Here is a 23,071-nt window from a genome sequence, read left to right as displayed (position 1 = left end):
TGTGTGTGTGTGTGTGTGTGTGGCTTGAACTCAGGGCTCAAGCATAGTGTGTGTGTGTGTGTGTGTGTGTGTGTGTGTGTGTGTGTGGCTTGAACTCAGGGCTCAAGCATAGTCCCTTAGCTCTTTTGCTCAAGGCTACCACTTTGGACCACAGCATTACTTACTATGTGAGCTTTCTTGAATGTGTCTTTAGAATGACACTATTGAGAATGCTGTTTGAAGCAATGAAATAAAGAATAGAAACAGATACAAACACAACTTCAGGTTCAGAGTGAATAAATTGTTTTACTAGGGTATTACTAATCCATTATTTTATCTGTATAGTACTGATAGTTTGAAATTTTGACTCATAGACTGCTTATCTATATGAAAAATAGTTTTGAAATGTGTTAAATAGGTTTGAAATGTGTCTTCCGAGTTTTTTTCTAAGTGTTCAAACTTGACTTTCTTTGTCACAGATCACTTTTTTTTTTTCAATACCAATGTTTCAACTGAGGGTTTGTTAGGCAAGTACTAAACCTGGTGGGGAGATTGTTATTTTTGATAGAAAATCATGTTATGCTTGTCCTAGCCTGGACTGTGATCTCTTATATATACTAAGCACATAGCTGAATTAACAGGTCTATACCACCATAATGAGCTTTATTGGTTAAGATGAAGTCACGTTAACATTTTTGCTCAGGCTGGCATCTAATTCAGATCCTCCCAATATCTGCCTTTCAAGTAGCTAGCATTACAGGCATGTACCACCTAGGTAAGCTCAGCTATATTACTACAACGTAATGCTATAAGAAGCAGACTTTTGGAAAGAGCAGAACTATGTTTAAGATTAATTCTAGATTTCAAATGGGAATTTCAGTTTGATTAGTCAACTCCTAGGACTAGAAGTAAAGTCATAGAATAGCAATAAAACCATGTTGTAAAACCAAATTTTGAGTAGTCTAAATTTGTTACTTGTGAAACAGAAAATTGAATTATAAGAATAACAAAGGAAAGATAATTCCTTTCTAAGGTCTTCATGTGTGTTACTCTACTTCTGAATAATAGAAAGGACTTGAGAGATATCTAAGCATTATTTCAGAGGCCTGAAACCTATCAATTAAATTGTTATTTACAAATGAGTCATACTTTTGCTATGTGTTTTAATTTTTTTCTCTACATAGAAAATATATAATTCAGAGCTAAGAAAGTGGCTCAGTGGTAGAGTGTTTGCCTTGCATGCATAAGGCACTGGGTTCAATTCCTCAGCACAACAAAAGCAGAAAAAGCCAGAAGTGGTGCTATGGCTCAAGTGGTTAGAGCGCTTGCCTTGAGCTGAAGAGCTGAGGGACAGTGCCCAGCCCCAGAGTTCAGATCCCACGACCCACAAAAAAACTAAAAAAGAAAAAAGAAACTATATCCTTAAGATATATAGCAGGTATAGAAGTCAGAGTAAATTCAGAATGTAATGTAAACTTTAAAATATTTGTCATTTTGACTTTTAAATTTGTTGTTTAAGATTTTTTTTTCAACCAGCAACAATACTTTAGAATTTTCACCAAATATTTCCTTATGGTCTGATTATAGATAGATAAGAATTTACTTATAATAATGATTAAAGAAAGCTTAGACAAATTTTTGAAAGACCTTTAATATTCTGTTCTCAAGTTAAATATTTTTTCTTTGTGTATATATCAAACATGAATTGGTAAATTCCTTAAATATTTTTTTCCCATTTCACAGCCTGAGAGCTGCCCCTAGCTTTTTTGCTCAAAGCTAGAGTTCTACTACTTTGAGCCACAGCTCCACTTAAGGTTTTCAGGAGGTTAATTGGGAATAAGAGCCCCATGGCCTTTCTTGCCTGAACTGACTTTGAACTGCAATCTCAGATCTCAGTCTCCTGAGTAGCTAGGATTGCAGGTGTGAGCCACTAGCACCCAGCTTTTTTAATCACAGTAGCAATAACCATATGCTTAAATAGGTTTTAGATTCTAAATAAAACTTCCTTTTATATGTAAAAGAAAAATCCCAAGCAACAACTCCTTAACAATTTACTTTTGTTTAAGGTTTTACTTAAATCCTTAGTTAAGAGAAAAATGAAGAATTTTATCCATATTTTTTTCCCACAAAAATTGCTTGGAAACATTTTACTACTCAGTAGATTGTTTTGTTTAGCTATAAAAGCACCTCAGTGACTTAGTTTCAATTTGTTGAAATAATAAATTTGGATAGATTTGATGTCTGGTGATGATCTTGATAGGTTTACTTAGTTAATTTTGTTATTGTTATTGTGTATTTTCATAGACTTGTCAAGTTCTCCCTCCCTCCCTTCCTCCCTTCCTCCCTCCCTTGCTCGCTTGCTCGCTTGCTTGCTTGCTTGCTTGCTTCCTTCCTTCCTTCCTTCTTCTCCTCCCTCCTTCCTTCCTTCCCTCTCTTCCTCCTTCACTTGCTCTCTCCCTCCATTCACAATATAGACTAGGCACAGAGGTTGGGCTAAGGTATATATGGGGGAAGTTTGCTTTGCCTTTGTGAATTTACAGTCATAATATGAACCCAGTCTGTGGTAAACACCAGAAGGTCATAGCTTGCTTTTTAAAACAATGTTTGGATGTGGGCAGTGTTTTCAAATTCCAGCTTTAATACTTATTAATCATATAAGTTGATAAATTAGAGAAAATGATAAATTAGAGAATTGAAGGGGAAGTATTAAGTTATACAGGATAAAATGAGGAGTGTACATGAAAATGGCTTTTATCATATGTTTATTGTACTTAAATGTTAACTGTAATTAATAAGGCTTTTTCTCTGATTTCATTGGATATTTGAGTTTGATGATCCTTTCTGGTCTGTAAAGGACTTCCTTTTCAATAATTTTTGACATAATTTATAGGATTGTGTTTCTAACTATAACTGATCATCTCTGTTTTGCTATCCTTTCCTAAATTAGAGTCTCTTCTTAGAGACTATAGATGCATAAAAAATGACTTTCTGACAGATTTCTTAGATTTAAGATTTTCTGAATTTAGAAATTCATTTTCTTTTTTCTTTTGTTGTGTTCACAATAGAAGTTTTCTGTTTACCTTAATCATCTGCTTTTGTTGTGTTAGCTACAATTTTCATAGTATTTATGACTGGTAACTACTTGGTTGTGGGTAAGCAAGGAGGTCATATTGTTTTGATAAAAAACAAAATATACATGAGTGAGGACTTTAGAGAGAAAACAAATGAGATAAATGAGTTCTTTGGATTGGGGGAAAAATAATCTAGAATTTTTGTACTCTTGGATATAGCTGAAATCTTTTCTTCCATAAATGAAGACTATGTCCTATAAAAATTATTCATACAAGGACTGTGAATGGTATTGTAGAGCATTTGTCCAGTCACTGTATGGTCCTGAATTGAATTCCAGTACTACTCCTTCCTACCTCTCCCCCAAAAATAACTAAAAAAATAAGTACTTATTTTCTTTGAGTTTGCCGTTCTCGCTTAGTCTTTCTTATTACTCATTCCTCCTATGCCTTCTCTGTGCTTGAAATTTAATTGATTTTGTTATTTACATATATAGGATGGAAAATGATGAACCTGGTTTATTTTTTGTTATGGTTTTTATTAAGAATGTAATTCATACATATTAACAGAAAATTCCTAAGTAGTTAGATGTTATTTTTCATTGCTATGACAAAATGCTACTAATATGAATGCAGTAGAGGAAAAGTTTAGTTTGGCTCACAGATTTCAGAGGTTTTAGTCCACAATTGGTTGGCTCCATTGCTTTTGACCCTATTATGAGACAGGACGTGTGTGGTGCAAAGCTGCTTACATAAAGGTGGCCAGGATGCAGTGAGAGAGGAGGTGTTGAATCCCAATATACCCTTCAACAAAAACAACGTTTCCATCCACTACCATCAGCCAGGAACCAAACCTTCAACACATGAGCTTTTTCGAACATTTAGTAAACTGTTACAGTTGCCTTACCTTAGAAGAAGTGCAAGATAATTTTTTAAAAAATGCAATTTGGAATAACTGAATATCAGAATACTTAGAATAAGAATTAAAGGGTAAACAATTAATCTGTTAAAATATAAGTAGCTATAGCTTCTGATTTACAGAAAATGAAAAACTTATCAGAAAAATATCATACAAAAATGACTGACACAAAATGTATGCATATTATGCTGAGTCTTAAGATTCTTAATATTTAAAGCATGCTTAAAATCAAAACAGTAAATTCCACTCATAGAAGACAATAAAAATTGTTTGAGAAACACCAAGTCTTCGTAATCTTACTGTCAAGCCAATGGAAAATAAAATTTTATTCACTTTGGTTCAGTAATATCATAGCAAGGATATCTATTGTTAATGAAGACCTTGGGAAAATGACTCATTTTTTAATATATACATATTTATATATTATTTTTACATATATACATATTTCTAGAATATAATTAGTGAAAACATCACAAGTTTTTTATTTCTATTTTTATTTATTTATTTTTTTGTTGGTCGTGGGGCTTCAACTAAGCTTGGGCGCTGTCCCTGCGCTCTTCAGCTCAAGGCTAGCGCTCTACCACTTGAGCTACAGGGCCACTTCTAGCTTTCTAGTGGTTTATTGGAGATAAGAGTCTCACGGATGTTCCTGCTAGCTTTGAACCACAATCCTCAGATTTCAGCCTCCTGAGTAGCTAGGACTATAGGTGTGAGTCACCAGTGCCCGGTTTATTTTTATTTTTACTTATTTTTATTTTATTTTATTTTTTTTGTCCATCATGGTGCCTGAACTCTGGGCCTAAGGTCTGTCCCTCAGCTCTTCTGCTCAAGACTAGCACTTTACCACTTGAGCCATGGTGCCGCTTCTGGCTTTTTCTGCTTATATGGTGCTGAATTGAACCTATGGCCTCCTGCATGCAAGGCAAGCACTCTACCACTGAGCCACCTTTCCAGTCCCAAGTTTTATTTTTTTAATACATGTTTTAGTCATTGATATGTTAGAGACACCGTAATTCTGTAGTTTTGGACAAGGCTGTGGTGTTAAACAACTGAGAACATAATTTTTTACTAATAAGAAATTGGTTATGTAAATTGTAATAATTATGTAGTGCAGTACTAGAGATTTTATAACACAAAATTTTCTTGTACGAGAAGGAAAATACTCATGATAGTTTAATGTCGATCAGTATGTTTAGCATGAAGCTTCAGCATATTGAAAACATGTACTTCAAATGTCCACAAGACTAGAAAGGTATGAATAATATAGTGAAATGTTAACAGTGGTATTTCTGCGTAATTCAGTTATGACTAATTTTAATTTGCTGCATCATTTCTCTTTTGAAAGTTGCTATTGTGAATGTTGGTTACATGGGAGTAAAACAAAAGTACAATAAATCTTTTTAACTTGCAGTTCACTCTTGTGCAAATTTTACTGATAGTAAATGTGATTTAATGTAAAAATAAAGGTTATAAATGAAGTTCAGATTTTGAAAGAAATCCTTTAAATGGAAATTTATTGCCACCTTTTTGCTCTTTTGCATAAGCTTACCAAGGTGCAGTAACAGCCCCTGGAGCCTGCGGAAAATGTGTTAATGTCTGTAATGCTCACTTAATCATTTTATCTTTTGGATTCACAGTAAAAGAAGGAAAATTTATTTATCATTTTTTCCTGTATCTTTTCATCTACCAGGCAGTTACTTTTGGTGACACTGACCAGTTTCTACAATGTACCATTCTTTATCTGAAACTAGACATCCTCTTCAGTCAGAAGAACAAGAAGTAGGCATTGATCCTTTATCCAGTTATTTGAATAAGTCTAATGGTGAGTATTGTTTGTAGATATTTTTTTGCATGTGCTAAGAAACCTAATAGATGGACTCCCTTTATTTATCTCTGCCAACATTGTGGGTGTAATTCTTTCTGAAGTAGCAGAGCAACTTTAAGAACATTAACCTGTGTATAGCGTACTCTTGACACTAATCAATATCACAGAAATGCAACTCTGAGTTTCAGACAGAAGCATTAGCCAAATGTTTAATAGACAGTTACCTTTTAAAAAGTCAAACTAGACTTATGCCTAAGAATGTTGAAATGCAAAGGGCACTGTATCACATACATTTCAAGAAATTTTAAGCATTGGGTATTGATTTCTGTGGGATACTTTTGTTATTTCTGTAACAAATTCAGATTCCTTCTATGACAAAAATTTCCTGAGTATCTCTATCTTCCCACCCTACCTTCTTCTCTTCATTTTTCTCATTCCTTTCCTTTCTTTTTTCTTCTTTCTTCATTTTCCTTTGTAAGTAATTGAAGCTAGTGTTTACTTAAAAAATCTACATGTAGAAATTAAGTTATAGGCTGGAAAATAGAGTATATTCAGCTTCTGTTCTATTAAAATTTAACAAATGTGCATGTATCAGAATTCTGCATTATTTTGTAAGTACTTAGTGATATTTATAATATACTTTCTTAGAAGGAAGCCATGCTACAGAAATCTTGGAGGCCTTATTTTCATTATTGAGTAATTTTATAAACTTCATTTACTCACTTAACTTGTACTTTTTCATTCATGAAATGTGTTTGTCTATATTGTAAGATTTTTTAAACCAATAATGTGTGTTTTTGTGCCTCAAATTATTTTGGGTTTTATATTGAGATCAGAGTTTGCCATTAACTCATATTTTGAGAATTAAAACAAAATTTACTTCTAAAATGATATTTATTTAAAATAAACTTTTTATAGATTGTGTGTATGCACCTGTGTGCATGTGCATGTGGTGTGTGTGTGTGTACATCTTTATTACCTTCTACACCATACAAATGATATTGGTGTTGTAATGAAAGTAGAATTTGGCACATAAAGTTGTTTTGTGAGTTTATTGTTTTATTTTTTCCTCTAAAAGCAGACTTCTCTTTGATAATATGAAAATTATGGTAATTTTAATTCCAGTATTTTAGTATTTCAGTAGAAATCCTGAAAGCTTTCTTTTAAATGTAATATCTATAAGAAGTACTTACAATTAAGTCATATCACATAGTAAACACTTCTATAAGTTTTAAAAATGAGCATATATTCGTTACAAGTATATAAATGATTTGAACAACCTTTTTCATATTATTTCTGATTTCTATGTTTATTTGAGAACATAGTTTTCTTTTATGTTTTAACTGTATATTTTTCTTTTGTCTATTTGTCTTTTATCTATTTTATCTATTTAATTTATTTTAACCTTGTTCAAAACCAGTTTAAATTAATATTCTTTTATTGTTTGAAGGGATCAATAGTTACCTTTTCTAAAAAGGATTTTCATTTATATCCTAGTCTTAACATTTCTGTGACATACTAAGTTATTAGGATTGAATTGATGTTTAAAAGTGCCATTAATTCATTTACCCCAAATGTTCATTAACAATGTAAATGTATGCTGATGCTCTATGAGACAAGGAAGTGACTAATGACTCTTCCAACTAACAACACTTAAAATGAATAGAAACTTTAGATAGCTAATCTTGAAGTAATCAAGACCTTCATTCAGCTTGGCATCTCTGTATGCTCTAAAACAGCTGTCAACTGTTAAAAATATATACAAAACACAGATATGCACACGCACATGAGAAAGAAAGATATGTAAATATCTTGCTCTTCATAGCTGTAGAGGTTACCAACCATACTAGGTTTTGTGCATTGTATATGTAAATACTTTATATAAAGCATCTACTTCATCTTATTTTTCTTTTTTCTAAAAAATGTATATTGCATTTAATCATATTTAGTGTATTTCTTTATTTTAATATATGTCTTCCATGGTATTTCTTCTTGTATTTCGAGTTCTTTAAACATTTCTTCCATAGCTGAGCAAATTTGGGGCTATTTATTTATTTCTGAATAAACATTGAGCTTAGAGCTATAATTTGTCTACATAGAAACCTTGTATAATTTTTTAAAATCCTGTTATAGATGCAATTAGTAAAAAAAAGTTTCAATTTCTCAATCGAATTTAGCATTCTAAAGAATCAGAACTGTTTAGTGATTTTGAGAATTCCTGAATTAGTATTATAACCACAAAATAAGAATACAAAGGCAAAAATGTTTATTATATTTAATATTGAGTAGTTGAAGAGAGAAAGAAAAAACAACTATTACTACATAGCAAAACCTAAGGGGATATTTTCCATTTCAACTTGACTTTCAACCTCTTGAAGTTCTTCTTTAAGTAGAGAACAACATATAAAGTACAATATTTTCTCTGTGCCCTCTAAGTTTATGCGTATAAATTAATTTCTTAAATTCCAAGGCTTTTGATGATAAGGTAAAACAAAAAAGAATTCTTTTAGATTTCATGACTATTCTTAACCTGTGACTTTTATTGGTCAATTTGATAAAAGATGGTTATTTTATTTTTAACTGAAAACAACGATATTAAGATCCAGGGAAATGTAGCCTATTAAGTAATATTACTGAAATGCCTAGATGTTTATGCAAGCCTATAAGAGATTAGACTTGTTTATGATAAAAGTACATTTTCCTCTATTGGGTCTCTTTTGAGAGTATCATTTAGTAAGTTATTTAGGTTTGATTGTATATGCCTCTTCTTATTTAGAGCTTTTATAATTGCCAAACAATTATTTAATGTATCTTTACTTTTCTATACAATGTTTCTCAAAGCTCCATATCTTCATGTATAAAATATTTAGTAACCTAGTTTATAAAAACAAGATGTTCAAAATCATCCCTGCTCTATAATTTCTTTCCATAAGGTTATTTGTTTTTTAAAAAAATGTTTCACTATTCTCAGACATAGAAGGTAGTACCATGGCTTTATTGATGAGGAAATTAGTAATAATTAAAATTGCTGCCTGAAGTTGATACAATGAAAATTTTGTTTTCATATTGGGGTATTTAGATGGTCCTTTCTACTCTGCCCTCCCATATAATAAAATTGGATTTAGATTTAGTTAAGATATAAAATTTTTTCTGCTGGAGATATTTAAATATTTAACTTAGGCATTTAAAAATTCTTCCCTCGTCTAATTGAAGCCTTTTAGAATGGAAAGTTTTACTCCCTTTCTTTCCTGATTTAAAGATCTTTTGTAGCTTACCATGTAACTAAGGATAAAGTCCACTTTCATGTCTGTCTTGCTTGTCTTATACAGATAAGCAATTTCTGTACTCTACACCTATACTATACCATTAACTGATATGTTTGTAATTCCTTTACAGAACCCTACAGATTTTGAGATCCTAGTTTAGATAGATGCAACATTAATGAGAGCAGGAACCTTGTGGGAGCCATTTCTATAGCTAGGACCTGACAAAGGAGCACTTCTCAATGAGTAACAATTGAATGAGCTGAACTTCAGTTTGAGCATCTTCACTTATATCAGTCACTAATTGCTTAATGTATCTTCCTCTTCTGGTCATAATTTGTAATGCATGGCATTAATTTTATTGGTCATTGTCTAATGGCCCAGCCAGTCCAGAGCCTGAGTAGCATGTGGGGCTTAACTGTTCCTTTACCAAATATGTAAAAGTAAGTGAACAGAACCTTCCAGGTAGGAAAAGATGTTGGTGATAATGGCAAGTAGTTAGCTTATGTCACTGGCCCTCTGCTCACAACTAGAAAGCACAGAGAAGCAGGTACCATCAAAGCATCCTTGGAGAAGGTATTCCTAGTTCAAGGCCATCCTGTACTGCTGGAAAAGTATAAATATTAGCTAAACACAAGTCCAGATATCCAACTTTCTGGTGCTAGCCACCACCTGCAAGAGACAGTGGGTAAGGCCCCAGGGGCTAAAAATCAAATGGGCTGCAATTGGCTTGTGGGTCCTTGAAAGGTTTTTTGTGTTTTGATTTGAACCTGCCTCATACCGCAGCTCATATGCACACCTCATATGCACACATGACAGTTGACATTACAAAGGGCCAAGCTGGGCACTGTATTCTCAGCTACCACAAGAGAAGGAAACAGGAATGGCATGGCCACTTCTATTTTGCTGATCATTCACACCCAATTCCCTGTATTGAGAAACATTCTCAGTAAATATATTTGTGGATCTCACTGCCAAATCTTACTTAGGAGCCTTAACAGCACAGGACCTGGGCTTACAAGGTTATAGGATGGCCAACTTGGATCTTGAGCAGATGCTATCTTCAACTGGTCTCCACAGAGCCCATAAGGGGAGGTACCATCTGCCAGAAGCCACAGACTCCACTCTAGTGAGTCTGTTTGGCATCTCCAGGGGGCTCACCAAAAAAATCCTGTGTCTGTGCTGCCAAATGGCTTCTGGGGAATGTTGGAACCCTCCAGAAGCATGAGGACTTCTTCTTCTCAGTGTAGATGCTGTTAGATTTTAATTAGGCTATAGAAAAGAGACTACTCTGTGGTCTTCAGGCAGGAAAGAGAAGTTCATCCAGAACCACTGCCCCCAGAGCAGGTTGGAGACAGGTATGGCAAAAGCGATGAGCAGCTGCCCTGCTGGGGTTCGAGTAAAGAAAGGGCAGGAGAAGGTGTGGCCAGGTGAGTGGAAGATGTGGCCATGCCAGATGGGGACCTGACCTCATAGTCTGGGAACTTCCCATAGTCTGAAGGAGGGGTGATGGGACTGTCCAGGATGTCACCTCAGAGAAGGGGAAGGTAACTGCTTCCAGGTATGCAAGTTACCTAGGTAACACAGGTACTGGGTGGAGACTTAAACAGGAGAGGAGAAGGAATGTCTCTGTGCAGATTCACACAGGAGTCTTCCCAGGTGGATCTTACATTGTGGTCTTTCCGGGCTTTTTGGATGGATCTTTTTTTTTTTTTTTGGGTCCGGTCGTGGGGCCTGAACTCTGGGCCTGGGCGCTATCCCTCAGCTCTTCAGCTCAAGGCTAGCGCTCTACCACTTGAGCCACAGCGCCGCTTCCGGCTTTTTTCTGTTTGCTTATGTGGTGCTGAGGAATTGAACCCAGGGCCTCAGGCATGCAAGGCAAGCATTCAACCACTGAGCTACTTTCCCAGCCCCTTTAGATGGATCTTATCGATGCTAACTTCTAATTTCTATACCCAAGCCATTTGCTCAAGTTGTGGAGTCAAAGTTGTTATGTGATGTTTGTCTTTCCCACCCAAGGGATACAGAGACCAAAGGCCTAGAAGATCCTGAGAGTGAAGTCAAAATTCAGGGAGAGCATAAGGAAAGTCCAATAAAGGGAGGAGACAACTTAGCAATGGAGCAGTGGCACCATGCAGCGCAAGGACCATCAGGAGAGTTCGCTCTCAGGGGTTGCTGTTCCAGACCTCAGTGTTGAAAAGAATGAAGAGATGCTTGTGTCTCCTATGGGTAACCCATTACATGGCTGTGACAGCACCAGCTTGCAAAGCTCCACCATGGTCAGGCTGGGTGAAAACTACTTCCTGAGCTGCCCAGATTCCCAGGATTCAGCAAAGGGAAGTAGAACAATAATCTGTTCTACCATGCATACGGTGGGTGTTCAGTTTTTTCTCTGAGGGTTTAAAATAAATGAAATATATTTCTAACCTCAGAAGTAAAGTGGAAGAACTTTCAGAGGAAAGGTGGCATGAACTATAAGTGCCCGATATAGTAAAAGGGCCATTTTTGTGTTGGGTCACATGACCTAGAGCTGTGCCTAACAGTATTTTTGAACTTGGATGAGTGATTTTACTTCCCAGGACCTCCTGTTACTCGCAGATGAAAGGTCAGAATGAGATCAGTTGATTTACCAATCATTTTTTTCTCAGGCACACTGAGATACACAGGATTTGAAGCACCTCCCAGGTTTGTAGGGAGACAGGGCAGCATCCACACCATCTTTGCCTCCTACCTGCTGGTGGTATCTAGTTTTGGGTTTTGCTTTTATGATGTTGCATTATGATAGTTAGGTTCCCTCTAGGTTTTCCCAGCCAAGTCATGCCAGTGGGAAGCAAAGAAAGTAGGATGGACTGCTTGAACAGTTAGATACTACCTGGAAAGAAGTTTAGCTTAAATTGTTAGCGCCACACAAAAACCAGGCATTCTCCCAGGCATCAGGCATACATTACTGAGCAATTGCAAACTTCTGTGGCAAACAATTTGATTGTTAAGTATTGATTCATATCTATGGCATATCATTTCCAACATTTTGATACATAGTATGCTTAAGCACTCTAATTATTATTACTATTATATTAAAAGCAGAGTATTTTATACTAAAAGATGAAGGAGTATGGAAGAGGGGTTGGTTCACCAAAAGCTGGATACTCTGTGTGGAAGTAGCAGTTATGCAAAGAACAGAGATGGAGGAGCTCAAAAAGGACTTGATCAATCACGACAAAAAGGATGTTCAAAGACCCTGGGTTACAAGAAAATGGATCCTATGAGAGACATAGAAAACAAATATAGCCTTCAAGGTTGAACATCAGGTTCAAAATGCACTTGTTTGTTTTAGTAGATAGGATTAAAGTGTTTATAGATTCCTTTAGGAAAGCCAAAGGAGAAATAATTTTGAGGTCCCATCCTTATTGCTGGGCCAGTCAGAATCACTTTAACTATCTGGGGAAATGTGTGCCAATGAGGGAACAACCAAAACAGAAAACTACCCAGATATAAAGATCTTTCTTCAAACTATTTGTCAGAAAAAGAGGAGAAAAAATGCCCAGGGAAGACAAATGTCTGCATAATGTACTCAAATCTCCTGCTGTGTACTTGATAGAAACAAGGGAAATAACAATTTTAGTTCTCAATCCACAGGTGAGAGTAGCAACCCTGATTATTGCATCTTTATATAAGAGGACATAACCAGGCATTATACCTATAATCCCAGTTATTCAGGAGGCTAATATCCAGAGGATTATATTTACTAAAGTTAATCACATTGTCTTTGTGAATACCATACTACTTTGTTTGCTCCTGTTCTCTACTCCACCTTGTGTCCCATTACATTGTAAAAGGAAGCAGTTCTTTGCAATTTCCTTTAATATTGTTTTTGAAGACTAAGGTTTTCTTGTCATGCTCTAAAATTTATTTATAATACTCTAAAGTGTCTAGCATACTTGGTTAAATCAATGAATATTAATATAGCATGGGTTAGTTGATCTCAGACACAAAATGACAAGGAAAAAGAAGGTGGGGAGAAAAGGAGGGAAAGGGGAGATGGAGAGGAAAAGGGAAGGGGAGAGAGAGAAGGAAAAGCAAGAGGGGGAAGAGAAGAGGGAGGATGAAGAAGTAGAGGAAGATAAAAGGGAGGAAGGAAGGAACAAAGAACAGATGCAAGGAAGGAACAAGGGAAAGAAGAAACAAAACAATAGGAATCAATTGACTTCATTGAAGGGGACCCAATGGGACAAGATTAAAATATTAAGACCCACTATGTTGAACATATATATATATTTTTTTAATATAACAACAATATTAGCCCATTCTCCTATAATCCATAAAGTTAGATTAGCACAATGTTTTAGCTCAGCTAGCATTTTGCTTTGTGAAGAAATTTGAAAAAGCATTTAGTCTGTTTAGCCACAATGAGAATCTGAAGATTTCATATAACAGATTAATTAACAGAGAACTATTTCCACCATAAGTACATTCTGCTGCCATTTTGCTCAAATAGAAACAATCAGTTTGTTTCCTCTGATCTTTTGATCTCTTTGAGAAAATCACTGTCAGAATCATGTTATTGGAAATATATAAATGTTTTTTAAAAATATTTTTCAATTAAAGCAATAAATTGGGCATGGGAGTCTAATGCAGGAAGATTGTGAGTTTGAATCCGAGTTGTGACCTGTCTCAAAAACAAAGTGAAACAGTACACAAATATTTATGCATTTATGTTTGGAAGTTATTTTCAGGAAAATGTATATAAATATATACACAAATATGTATGTACATGTAAATACTTTCATAATTTTATTACCCATGAGCTTGAGATCTCTGCATGACATGACACAAATAATTCTTCATGAGAGAGACAATTACTGCAGTATAGGGAGCCAAAGCAACAAGATCCAACCCAGAGAATGCCATCAATATGCTTTCCAGTTACCTTTATCTTGCGAAATATACAACTCTTTGTATACTCCTATGTATATATCCCTTGTCCACACTTCCAATAAGAGCACTTTTCTCTTGGGCATAAGTTTAATCTAAACTTACATTAAAATGACATTAAAAAGTGGACTCAACTTGTGTGCTCTTGATGTCCAAGTTATGTAGATCTTACCTTAATTCAATACATTGTTCTACTCTTTGCTAGCAAATCAATGTGTTAGATGATTTGTAGACACAGTCCATGAAGACAAAATAATTGGTTCCATACTTATATGGAATAATATGTTACTGAATTTTTTTCAGCACACATCCAAATACATCTTACATATCGTTTCATAATTAAGCTCTTCTGTCTAAACAAAATATATTTAGAGTGCAGGCTCAAGATAGATGGGAGATGAAGCTGTGTGAGAGTTGGTATTGCGTCCCTTCTCTGGGCCCTAGAGCCAGGTGTGGTCCTTTGACAACTTAGTTCTCAGTAAATTTTGTCATGTACTTTACTGCCTAACCCTCCCTACATGGGTTTACATTGCAGGACAGGGGCCTGCATACTGCCCTGTTTGTAGGAATGCCAGCTCAGATCTTGGGCAGGTGCGCTCCCGACCCCCTGGCTGGTCACTGCAGGGCCCCTAAGAGGAGGTGCCCTCTGCCAGAGGCCACAGACCCCACCCTGAGAAAGGACCCTTTGGCATAACCAAAAAAACTGCACCTTTGCTGCCAAGTGGAGACTCTGGTTTGGAAACCCCCAAAAGCCTGAGGACCTATTTTGTCAGCATGGGTCCTCATTTCAAATTTCAGTGCATAAGCTGCTTGCTCAACTTGCAAACCAAAGATGTCATATGAAGTTGTCTTTACCACTCAAGGGACACAAGAGGTTAAAAGCCAAGAACATCCTGATGGTGAGTTCAAAATTCTGGAAGAGCACAAGGGATTGGCCAATGAGAGGACCAGAATAACTAGCAATGGAGCAGTAGTCATGTGACCATCACGAGAGTCTTAACTATCAAGGGATGCTAACCTAGTCTTCAGCAGAGAATTCTTCCCAATGTTGAAAGGAATAAAAAGGTGCTTGTATCTCTTGTAGATAACCCATTGCATGGCTCTGACATTCCCAGCTACCAAATCTCCACTGTGGTCAGGCTGGATGAGAACCAGCTCCCGAACTATTCACATTCCCAGGAGTCATGTGAAGTGGTGGAGGGCAAAAAGCCCACAGCAAGTTCACCACCAGATTCCCAGGAGTCATTGAAGCTGGTGGATGGTGAAAAGCCCATAGCTATTTCACCAGCAAGCCCTGTTACATCGAAACTGGTAGCTCGTAGAGTACCCAAAAGGAAATCATCATTGCCATCAGTGCTTCCTTTGCCACTGTTGGTGCCAGTGCCAATACTGTGGGGTTGCATTGAGCTTCCCCCACCTTTACATTTCCGTGCATGGATATTGAGAAAGACTTGGGACATTTCTAAGAACACTCAGTTTAGTAACAGTGAAATTGGTAAGACAGAAGGCTCAGGGGGGAGAATAGAGGTGAGTGACAGCAGTGACACCAATACCAACACTGCCTCTTCTGTTCCCCCATCTGTGGCAGGGAATTGTATTTCAGTGCCCCTGCCTACCTACACTTCAAAGAAGATCCCAGCACCTCCAAACATCACTAATGTGGAAGAGCAGGCTCTGTAGCCAACATTGTGCCAGCACACTCATCTAATGTTAAAGAGGGTCTGACACCTAAAATCTTCTGTTCCCCTTTAGTTTCCCCTTGCAGACCACTTTCTTTCAATTGATAAGAATGAAGACCATGCTTATTTATTGAGAGCTACAGCCCCTACCCCCCACTTCTCTGTCTAAACTTCTTCTCTTGGACTAGTTTGCCCCTCCCCTGAACAAAAGAATATTCCACCCAAATGCATTTAGATTCCCCTCCTCCTCTTTTCCCTACCCTTTCTGTAGTTCCACTGCCCATTATTGTGAGTATTACCACCAGTATATTGGTTATACTTGTCCCTATCATACCTTCCTTTGTGACCATGCAGCTGGCCACAGATAATCTTGTTTGTATGGATACCATACTGCCTTCTGAGGTGGTCATTTTGACACCTCCTGCAGTCTCCAGTACTAACTCCTGTGCATTCCTGAGGCCTCTAATACCTGCAACACAGACACTTTCTGGATGGACCAATACCCATCAGTCCACCTATACTTTCCCTATATCCATTATACCAGGTCCCTTATATATCAAGGACACTTGATGAATGGGCTGGTGCTCACCATCCCACTATGCCCTACCCCATCCATTACCCCAGGTCCTCTGAAGTATACATCAGGGTCATGTCATGATGGGCCTAGTTCCTACTGTCCCCATTTCCCCAGGTTGTCTGCAGCATACACCAGGGGTAGTTAATGATGGGCCCAGATCCCACCTGCTCCCCTCCCCTATATCTTACTCTTACCTACTTCCTCAGGGGCCCTATAGCATGTATCAGGGGCAACTTAGTGTGGGGTCAGTCTACCAGTTTCCCCTATACCTTACAACTATGCAGTTCCCCAGGTCCCCTTTACCTTGCACCAGGGGCAACTTGGGATAGGGCCAGTCCCGACCAACCCACCTCCACAGGTTATCCTGTCTTTCCCAATCCTTGGTCCCTCAAGATGATCCTTGGAGCATCAATGTCATCCCTGTTATACACTGCCAGCACATTGCCTCTGTCCCCATATGTGCTGCTCCTTTGTTCCTACTCAATGTGGGCCCTGCCATTGCTCCCATTCCTACAAGTGATGCCTCTCCACCAAGTAAACCATTTGTGGACAATGATAATATGATGGCTACCATGCCTCCTTCAGAGTCATCAGTTTTTTCATCTCCTTTGGTCTTGACAAATAGCCTCTCTGTGTTGAACCAAGCCCTGCCTGTTTCTGACCACATTCCACACAGTGGCACTATTTCTAGCACGTAAGACCCAACAATCAGTTAATACAGTCAGTCCATACAGGGATCAAGGCCCAATACTGGCCATCATTCATCCAGTACAGAAGCCCTTCCTTACCCTACATTAGAGGTATTTCATGGACAATCTTACAATAATTTGTCTGAACCATCTAGCATGCCTGTCAACACCAGTTGCTGGCTTAACTGCTTCTCTAGTGCAACTACCTAGTTGACACCATCGTGCTATCAGGGCATATGCCCTGGGTCTGTAGTGAACCCAGCTGTCACAGCCCAACAAGCCTCTTGTAGCAACTCACACAGTGTTTTAAACATTGCCACGCCAACAACTCCTGGCAGGAAAATCTCCAGATTAATAGGCACTGGTGACACAAATTCATCAATGAACCAAGTTACTCTTACAACATAAGAGTAAATATTGACCCACCAACTGCAGGACACTTGGGATTTAGAAGGTCCACCAAACACTTGCATTCCAAATCAAGGATACCCACTGGCTGCTGAAGGTAGAAATTTGAAGTGTGAAAGATTCAACTCTCAGGACAAAGGGTCCAGCTTTTTAACAGGACTCAGCAGGCCTGTTGCCATATCTCCTCTCTCATACAAAACACACCTTATCTACAGACATGTTAGCAAGATTGCTGTAGCAGGAAATTCCAGTCAAGAGTATAAGATGGTTGGTTGTGAGTCACCAGTCACCCTTCCTGGCTTGAGAACCAGTTTGACTAAGAGCTGGGCCAGTTTTCGGAAGCCCTACATCTTGCAACATGTCAAGATACTTCCTTGAAAATGCTACCTGTTGTTCCACTGTTTGTTTATTTATTTGTCAGTCATAGGGCTTGAACTCTGGGCCTGAACTCTGTCCCTCAGCTCTTCAGCTCAAGGCTAGCACTCTACCACTTGAGCCACAGTGCCACTTTGTTTTCTGAGTGGTTTATTGGAGATAAGGGTCTCATGGAGTTTCCTGCTTGGGTTGGCTTTGAACTAGCCTCCTGAGTAGCTAGGATTACAGGTATGAGCCTCCAGGGCCAGGCCACTGTTTATTTTAATATTCCTATATTTCTCCAGTTCAATACATAAAATCCCAATCCTTGTTAATAAATAAAATTTAAAATGAGTTTGGTAAAACTAAATGATTTGTTGATCTCTTCCTTTGGGGATTATATCATTCAAGCATTAGAGTTTCTACAAGAGCATAAACCATAAGTTGAATGTGAATCAGGAGGACTAATAAAGGGTCTATATAAATTAGCAGTTTGGAGAGAACAGAAATAGCCATAGACTCAGAGTTGTAGAGTTAAAAAAAAAAGGACATTCAACAAAACTCTGAGGATCCCTTGAGTCTCTTCAAACCCAATTTTTAAGGAGTTGCAAGTGTGCAAGGGAACTTGTTCACTAGAACTATGATCATCCATGTGTATTCTTAGATGTTCCATGAACTACTGTGTTTTGTTTTTGGAGACTAAGGGTTGAACTCATGGGGCCTCAGGCATGCTATGCTTGATTGCTTGACTCATGCTTTTACCATTTAAGCCATGCCTCATGCCAAGCTTTCTACTGGTCAGCTGATGTTAGAATATCTTGCATTTAACATAGATGTACGTCTATGCAGCCCTTGGGCCATGATCTTCTGGATTTTTGGCCTGTGGAATAAGATTGCAAATTTGAGCCTCCTGCATAGTTTTCAGTAATTCCTCATTTGTTCCATGTTTCTTTACTTTTTGTGTGAGATGTAAGTTTCAGAGCTTAAAAGTGTTTGCATTTTCCAGAACCAGTACATGCACACAAAACGTTGGAATAAAGTTATTCCATTCAAGTCTGCATTTCTTGAACCAAACCAGTAAATAGTCTACACTATGTTTAGGGAGGAAATATTTGTTAATGGCATGAGAGAATCTTTCCTGCCAACAGCAGTTTACTAAGTATCCGTTCTGTACAGGCATAGTGATAACAAAGAAAATGATGCCAGCAAAATAGTGCAGGTTTCAGAGGGGAAATTGGTGAATAAACATACATTGGTACTTTAGGAAAGAAAATGCTTGAGGTTTGAATATCAGCTTGGGGTCAGGAATACATATATGGCTACACAGTTTGTGGGAAAAGTAGAAATATTTCTTGTTATTGAAACAGGAAAAACAATTCAACAAAGATTTAGGTTTACAAAATCTTTGGGGATTTTGGACCCCTGAAGAGAATATTAATGGCTCTGAGTTTCCTGCTTGCTTGGTAGTTGCTTGTCAAGGAGTTGGGAAAACTAGGGATCCCCAGTAGGTCCAGTTCCTTCCCTCTGAATTCCATGAAGTACTTCTTTGGTACAATTCAATAAGCCTCCCTACTAGTAGGATCTGTGAGCATCTGAGATACCCCAAGTCCCCAGGCCCTGAGATGTTAGGCACGTGCCTTAGTTGCCAAAGACATCACTCAGATCATGCATAGAGCTATGTGGAATCAAAGCACCTTGAAAGTCTTAAAATTGGGTCAGAGAATTGAAGTCCCACAGTCTCATACTTTAAAGTGAAAAGCAATAAACAAAAAATTAGGGGTGTAAGTAGGATTTCAAATTTTGGAGGTTGAAGGTCAAATTTGGCACAAGTAACCAAACATAGTGGCTTAAGTCTATTTATTAATACCGGAGGTCATCTTACATTTCTTCAGGTTTTTATAATTTTATAGCTATTGAGGTCTGACACTTCCTTGTTTACGTTTATTTCTAATTTTTGAAGCTATTACAAATGAATTTCTTTTTCAGCTTTCCTTCTCTGCCTGCAAATGTTTGGTATCTAGAAAACTACTGTTTTTTGTGGGTTAATTTATATCTTTCTACTTTGCCTAAGTTATTTATTTTGTTGAAGTCTTTCTCTTCCTTTTTTTGTGATGATCATGTGATTCTAATGTCTTTGGCTCTGTTAATGTGGTGTGTTAGGTTTATTGATTTATTTAAACTAGCCTTGTATCCCAGGGTAAAACCAACTTGTTCATAATGATTTTTCTGAATGGTTGTTGAATACTGTTAGCAAATATTTTATTAAGGAGTTTTACATTTATGTACAACAAAGGGATCGTTCTGATATTCTCTTTTTATTGTTGGTTCCTTACCTGGTTTTGGGATGAGTGTAATAACTGCTTCATACAACGTATTGCTAATGATCCTTCTGTTTCTGTTTCATGAAAAAGTTTCATGAGTATAGGTATATTGTCTTCTTTAAAGGTCTTAGAAAGGGCTGGGAAGGTGGCTCAGTAGTAGAGCACTTGACTTGCATGCCTGAGGCCCTGGGTTCGATTCCTCAGCACCACATAAGCAGAAAGAAAAAAGCCGGAAGTGGTGCTGTGGCCCAGACCCAGAGTTCAAGCCCCACGACTGGATCCAAAAAATAAATAAATAAAGGTCTTGGAAAATTTAGCCATGAATGCATTGAGACCTGGACTTTTCCAGGTTGGGAGACTCTTTTTCTATTTTTTTTTTCATATTTTTTATTGTAAAGATACTGTACAGAGGGGTTACAGTTACATGAGCAAGGGAGACTTGTATTACTTCTTCAATCTCATTGCTTGTTATGTGTCTGTTTAATCTTTTATTTCATTTTGGTTGAGCTTAGGCAATTCGTTTCTCTAAATTTATCACTTTCTGCTGAAGTTTTCATTTTATTTGAGTGTAGGGTTTGAAAGTGGTCCTTCATACTCTTGAATTTCTTGGATATTTGTTGTAATGTTTCCTTTTTTATCTCTAATTTGGTTGATTTTCTCTTTCTCTCTCCCCCAGTCAAATTAGATAGGTGTTTGTCAATCTTACTCATTTTTTTCAACTAACTGACTGTTTCCTTGATTCTATTTATAATTTTTTAGCCTCTAATTCATTGATTTATGCCCTAATCATTAATTGCTCTGTCCAACTAGTAGTTTTGAGTTTGGATTGTTCCTGTTTTTCTAGCAGCTTTATTTGCATCATGAGGTTATTTACTTGAGTGATTTTCATTCTTTTTATATAGGCTGTTATAGTTCCTCTCAACACTTATTTTTGCTGTATCCATGAGGTTCTGATATGATACGTTTTCATTTTCATTAGCTTGTAGGAACTCATGATTTTTTTCCTTTATTTCTTCAGTGACCCATCTGTTATTAAAGTCTGTTGTTCAATATCTATGTGTTTGAGTATTTTCTGTAACTTTCTACAGTGATTGTTTTTAGTATTGAAACTTGAACATGAGACATACTATTGCTCACCTGTTTTACTTTTGCTGGCCCTTTGTCACTGAGTTGCACATTTACTTCCAGCTTTTATTCCTTCTGGTTAAGTAGTGATAAGAATTGTTCCAATTTATCTGTTTAGTTTGACTTCAAATCATGATTGGTTTCCCAGATCTCAGCTTTCTGAGTAGGAATATAGATATGAGTTACTGGTGACTTGCTGTACAGTGATTATATTTGTATTGTGTGTCTATTTAATTGACTTTTATTTGAAATTCTCAAGAAAAAAATAGTATACTATTGATCTTATCACTTATTCTTTTGTATTTGATAAATACAAGAATTTAATGAAACATTGCTATTGTGATTTAATAAATTAGCTTAACAACATCATTAGTTTTAATAATTTAGATCTATAGTAAAGATTTTTTGTGGGGGCGGTCGGTCGTGGGGCTTGAAATCTGGGCCTGAACTCTGTCCCTCAGCTCTTCAGCTCAAGGCAAGGATTCTACCACTTGAGCCACAGCGTCACTTCTGGTTTTCTGGTTTGTTAATTGGAGATAAGAGTCTTACAGACTTTCTGTTTGGGCTTGTTTTGAACTGTGTTCCTCAGATCTCAGCTTCCTGAGTAGCTAGGATTACAGGCATGGGCCACCAGCACCTGGCTAATGGATAGATCATGAAGTTAGTCTCTCTCTCCCTCTGTCTCTCTTTCAATATTGAGGATTGAGCTTAGGACCTCACACTTGCACCCTTGCTAGGGAGGAGTTCTATAGCTTGATACACACCTTTAGTCCCCTCTTTCTTTGTTGGTTGTAGGACTTGAACTCAAGGTTAGAGCACTGTCCCTGAGATTTTTTGCTTAAGCCTAGCACTTTAGCACTTTGAGCTACAGCTCCATTTCTGGCTTTCTGGTGGTTTATTGGAAATAAGAGTGTCATGGACTCTTTAACCTGACTGGCTTTGAACTGCAATCCTTAGATCTGAGCCTCCTGAGTAGGTAGGATTACAGGTGTGAGCCACCACTGACAGCTTTCTAGCCCCCTTTTATGTTGGTTCTTTTTGTAGGTAGTGTTGCCTTATGCCCAGGCTGGGCAACAATATGAATCTCTTACTTGTACTTTCCCATGTCACTGCAAATGATAGATATACACCTATATCCAGCCATGTGTTTTTCCACACTGAGGTAACTAGTATGTCATTACACCCAGCACTTAGTGGACATGGCAGCCATTGGTTGAGATAGAATATCACAAATTTCTTTTTGCTTTCATTGGCTTTGAACAGCAGTCCCTGGATCTGTGTCTCTCAAGTACTTGGGATTACAGCCACTGAGCCCAGTTCAAGTGTCCTTTTAATATAGAAAATTCTCTCTAAATAGCAAGGAAAAAGCAGTTTAGATGAATAACTTTGTTAGGTTAGAAAGTCATCCAGGATAAGAATAGCTTTATTGAAGATAAGGTTTATGAAATAAATGTGAGTTACTATGATATTCTTAAGTGTAGTACCAAGGATTAAAAAGATTTGAAAAGATGTCTGTTTTCAAAAACAGATTTGTGAAGAGGTATAAGAGCAACTGATGTCAGAAGCAGTGAACATACCATACTGTTTCTCCAATTTCAGCCTTTCATATGAAAGTTTTAAATGAATTCATAAGAATTTTCTGTGACAAAAATTATATAGACAAAACTGTATCTGAATTTAAAAAATTACTGGAAGAATAATTGAGTAGAGGAAAAGAATGCCAAAATATTATAAAAAGAAAAAGATGTAATTTGATTATAGGAAGGAAATTGATCTCTGTAATTAGTAGTTAGCGTGTTTTCAACATAGTACTAGCTTCTTTTTTTTAATTTAAATTTTTATTTTTTGTGAAAATACTGTACAGAGGGGTTACAATTACATGGGCAAGATAATGAGTACATTTCTTATCAAGCATTGCAGCCTCCTCCTTTG

At 37.0% G+C, this 23,071-nt stretch overlaps 1 protein-coding gene across 3 annotated transcripts in view; it reads left to right on the top strand.

Annotated features, from left to right (window-relative positions):
• The window catches only part of Tbc1d5 (TBC1 domain family, member 5), a 424,595-nt gene that overhangs the window by 121,560 nt on the left and 279,964 nt on the right, over window positions 1–23,071 (top strand). For all 3 annotated transcript variants that reach the window (XM_013022145.1, XM_013022143.1, XM_013022144.1), the window contains exon 2: window positions 5,657–5,788. In XM_013022145.1, the coding sequence (XP_012877599.1) occupies window positions 5,692–5,788 (97 nt within the window). In that variant the 5' untranslated portion in view covers window positions 5,657–5,691. The remainder of the gene's footprint in view (window positions 1–5,656; window positions 5,789–23,071) is intronic.

Source organism: Dipodomys ordii, unplaced genomic scaffold, assembly GCF_000151885.1.
Source record: "Dipodomys ordii isolate 6190 unplaced genomic scaffold, Dord_2.0 Scaffold60, whole genome shotgun sequence".
NCBI classification, from domain to species: Eukaryota; Metazoa; Chordata; class Mammalia; order Rodentia; family Heteromyidae; genus Dipodomys; species Dipodomys ordii.
Note: the sequence above shows the minus strand (reverse complement) of the source record. Positions and strands in the feature narration are given on the sequence as shown.